The 3,538-nt window shown below is 34.3% G+C and overlaps 1 protein-coding gene across 1 annotated transcript; it reads right to left on the bottom strand.

The window, feature by feature from the left end:
* Positions 1-236: 236 nt before the first annotated feature.
* Positions 237-2,195, bottom strand: LOC146953051 (uncharacterized). Its single transcript, XM_085707686.1, has 4 exons — positions 2,027-2,195; positions 1,633-1,908; positions 1,438-1,545; positions 237-860 (listed from the first exon to the last, which is right to left on the bottom strand). The coding sequence occupies exons 1-4, from the start codon at positions 2,132-2,134 to the stop codon at positions 483-485; spliced, it is 870 nt and encodes a 289-aa protein (XP_085563812.1). The 5' UTR covers positions 2,135-2,195; the 3' UTR covers positions 237-482.
* Between the last annotated feature and the right edge of the window lie 1,343 nt (positions 2,196-3,538).

Raw genomic sequence — 3,538 nt, 5'->3', positions numbered from 1 at the left:
ATTTCCGTCAGTAATTAATGACGGATTGGTTTTCCCTCTCAAATTGTGAAGGCATATATCACTAATTGTGATGAACCTGAATTCCCTCACTAATTGAAACAGAAATTTGCATCACTGATGTAATGTTCAATTTCCTACCAGATTTCATTAATTAATTATATTCATATTTTAACTGCATTTACTATATTAAACCATATTGAACATGTTGGTAATTATAAATATACAATAAAAAACACTTGATAAATTGTCTTCATACCCATCAGAGACATTCATCATCATAGAAGTCATAAGGAAAATGTCAATAAGTTTACAACCATTGTTCCATCTCTCAAAATACATGAAGAGTCACAAGGAAACTCTCAAAATAAGTTTCATAAGAAACGCTTAAAACATTTTTAATGGTACTAGAAGTAGCACATTAGCTAAGTTTGCAACCAAGCTATCAAAATAACCATATATTATACATATTATATATCGATATATCAAGTAGATGGAGGTGGAGGTGGATGTAAATGACCTTGAGAAACCATTTCCATCAATTTAGTCATTTGCTCCCTAAGAAAACGTGAATCTTCCTGCGATGCACGAATCAACTCCTCATGAGCCTTCAATTTCTCTTTAAGTGATGCATTTTCAGCCCTCATTTGTTCAAATTCAGATTGTAAGATGCCGTCAGATCTGGAAGATCTAGACGACTTATATTTCCCTGCTTCCGGGCCCAAACCATATATACGACCCTTCTTATTTACTCCTCCAACAACATCTAAGAAGATAATGTTGTCACTTTCATGTGTAGAAACATCATCCCCTAGTGCCTCCTCATGTGAATCCCTCTCAATAATCCTTTTTTCAAACTCATCCTGCAAAATAATAATATCAAAATAATATTTTATTAACAAGTAATAATTTCATACTTCATTCAGTCAACATAAACAAATTTTTTTTAAAAAAATATATTGAATACATGAATAATTCCAAGTAAGTAGAAGGCACGTGGGATTTGATTTGGAAACTCAAGGTTCCACCTAGAGTCAAAAATCTGTTATGGCGTATTTGTAGGAATTGCCTTCCGACACGTAAAAGGTTGCGGGATAAGGGAGTTGACTGCACTATTGTTTGTGCATTATATAACATGCAGGAAGAGGACAGCATGCTAAAAACTTATACTGTGTTCACTGCTTGCCTATATCAGTTTCCAGAAGCATCAAACAAACTAACATTATGATATATCTTTTTGTCAAGACAATTAATTATTTTTCTCAATCTGCTTCTAAAACATACACTTACAGACTGCTACATATGTGCTTAACAATTAGCATCAGTGTAGAACCTCCATAAAAATAGCATCAGTGTATAACTAGTTCCCAACAACTAGCATCAGTGAACAATTATTTCAGTGCAGAACTATTAAAACAATTAAAAATAGCATACACTTACAGCAATATCCTTTGCTTTTGCGGAAACCCACTTGCTTGGATCACCTTTCAATTTGTGTGTGTATTCAAATATTTCCCAAGATGTTGGAGTAACTTCTGGAGATGTTTTCTAAACACAAAACGGATCAATCAATGTTAATTGAAATTAAAATGCTTAACCTAACAAATACAATTAAACTCAAATTCAATTACTTACTATTCTCTTAGAAATCTCAAATGTTGGAATCGATCCTCCAGTGTGAAGTGGAGCATCAGAAGATTTTCTGTTTTTGCTATTAGTTTGTGCCTTGCTTTTCCATTCATCCTCACTCCATTTTGCATCCAATTTCTTACGCATTTCAACTGGAATCCAATCACCATCATCCTCCCCTTTTCTGACCCTATACATTGCACTTGAGTATAACTGAGAGGCTTTATGGTCAAATGACTTCTTAATCTCTCCATCAAGTTCAGGTAGCCACTTAAACTTCCTCTACAATATAAAAAATATAGGTTAATAATAGAATAAAGCAATATATTGAGAATAATCTACATGAAAAAAAATAAATATAACTAGTAAGATACGTAAATATTCATGAATACTTTCATACATTAAACTCTCTAAACCACATTGCAATCACACTATGTCTCCCGTTTTTTTTTTCTTCAGCCTTTAGTTCTCCATACGTTGTCCAACATCCATCAAACTTTTGCTTCATAATTTTTGTTATCGCACGTGTAGGCGCAATAGGAGGGTCAAACCTATTAAAACAATATTGAAGAAATTGTAAGATACGAGTATGATATATTTAAAATTAAAGGACAAAATTTTAACTTCAATAATTCAATTGCGTTATAGAAATAGGATGTGTAAAGTTTATTTTTAGTTTGCCACTAGGCAGAAGATTTGGTTTGATTTTAATTAAATCAAGTAACAAAAAATAAAGATTTGGTTAAGAAAATATGAGAGAGATGAGATGAGATCCTTTGAATCATCTAAGTTCCCCTAATTGGTTTACTGCACCTATTTGTTATGAATCCTCTTCTAATTTACGATGATTAACAAAATAGCCCTAATCAATCCCTTGAGTTAGGACCCTCTTCTTAAACTACAACCCCTAATTCCTTAGGTGGTCTAATAATTCTTGAAGGTTTTACCGAACGTTAACCTATTATCACTAACAAACGATTATCTATTCCTAGACTAACCCTGTTTATTAGAACAATTCAATTAGGTCTAAGTCGAAAGCCATGATCAGTGGTCATTCGTTCTCACGAAATCAAGTTATATGTGATCAAGATATAAAAAGCATTAAGAACAATTGAATTGAATAAACTAGAATTGAATTCATAAACAAAATAGAGTTTCACAGCAACATGTGTCAATTAGGGTTACAAAGATTCATCTCGGATCTAATCTCTAAGAGATTTAGCTACTCATAATCGAGTTTACAAATAGCATAATCAATGAAATAATTAAAACATACATGAATCGGTAAAAGGTTGAAGAAATCGCCCTTCTAGCCGTCTCCGATGTCTCAAAATCGCACTTTGCTCTCCAAAATCGTCACCCTTGTTCTTCAGATTGAGTGCAGTATTTATAGAAGTCATGGGCCTGACCCGTCAAAATCGCGCTGCGCCTATATATTGGCGTGCCGCGATTTCATTAAAACAGGGAAGATGAATTTTTGCTTCCAAAATCGCAGCACGGCTTGAAATTGGCGTGGCACGATTTGCTTCAAACAGACTTCAATATTTCAGCTTTTTGCACTCCAGAACAGTATAAATTGCATGAGAACTCTATCAAAATGTCACAATAAGTCCTAAAAATTACGTAATGATAGCATGTCATCAACAATGCATAATATATGCAAGGTCCGGGGTTCAAACCCCAGCCACCATAAAAAATATGGTGCTGAATTGTAAGGTGGGTTCCATTCCCTTTGTGTATCTGGGTCTGCCTATTGGTGGAAACGCTCGGCGCTTGTCTTTTTGGGATCCTCTTATTACTCGTATCAAGACTAGACTGTCGGGTTGGAAATCGAAGCATCTGTCTCTGGGTGGTCGTTTGGTTTTGCTGAAGTCTGTCCTGTCATCGCTGCCTGTTTATGCTCTTTCTTTTT

This window comes from Medicago sativa, chromosome 1 (genome assembly GCF_051527215.1).
Source record: "Medicago sativa cultivar Bolivia chromosome 1, Bolivia_mono, whole genome shotgun sequence".
NCBI classification, from domain to species: Eukaryota; Viridiplantae; Streptophyta; class Magnoliopsida; order Fabales; family Fabaceae; genus Medicago; species Medicago sativa.
This window is presented reverse-complemented; position numbering and strand designations above follow the sequence as displayed.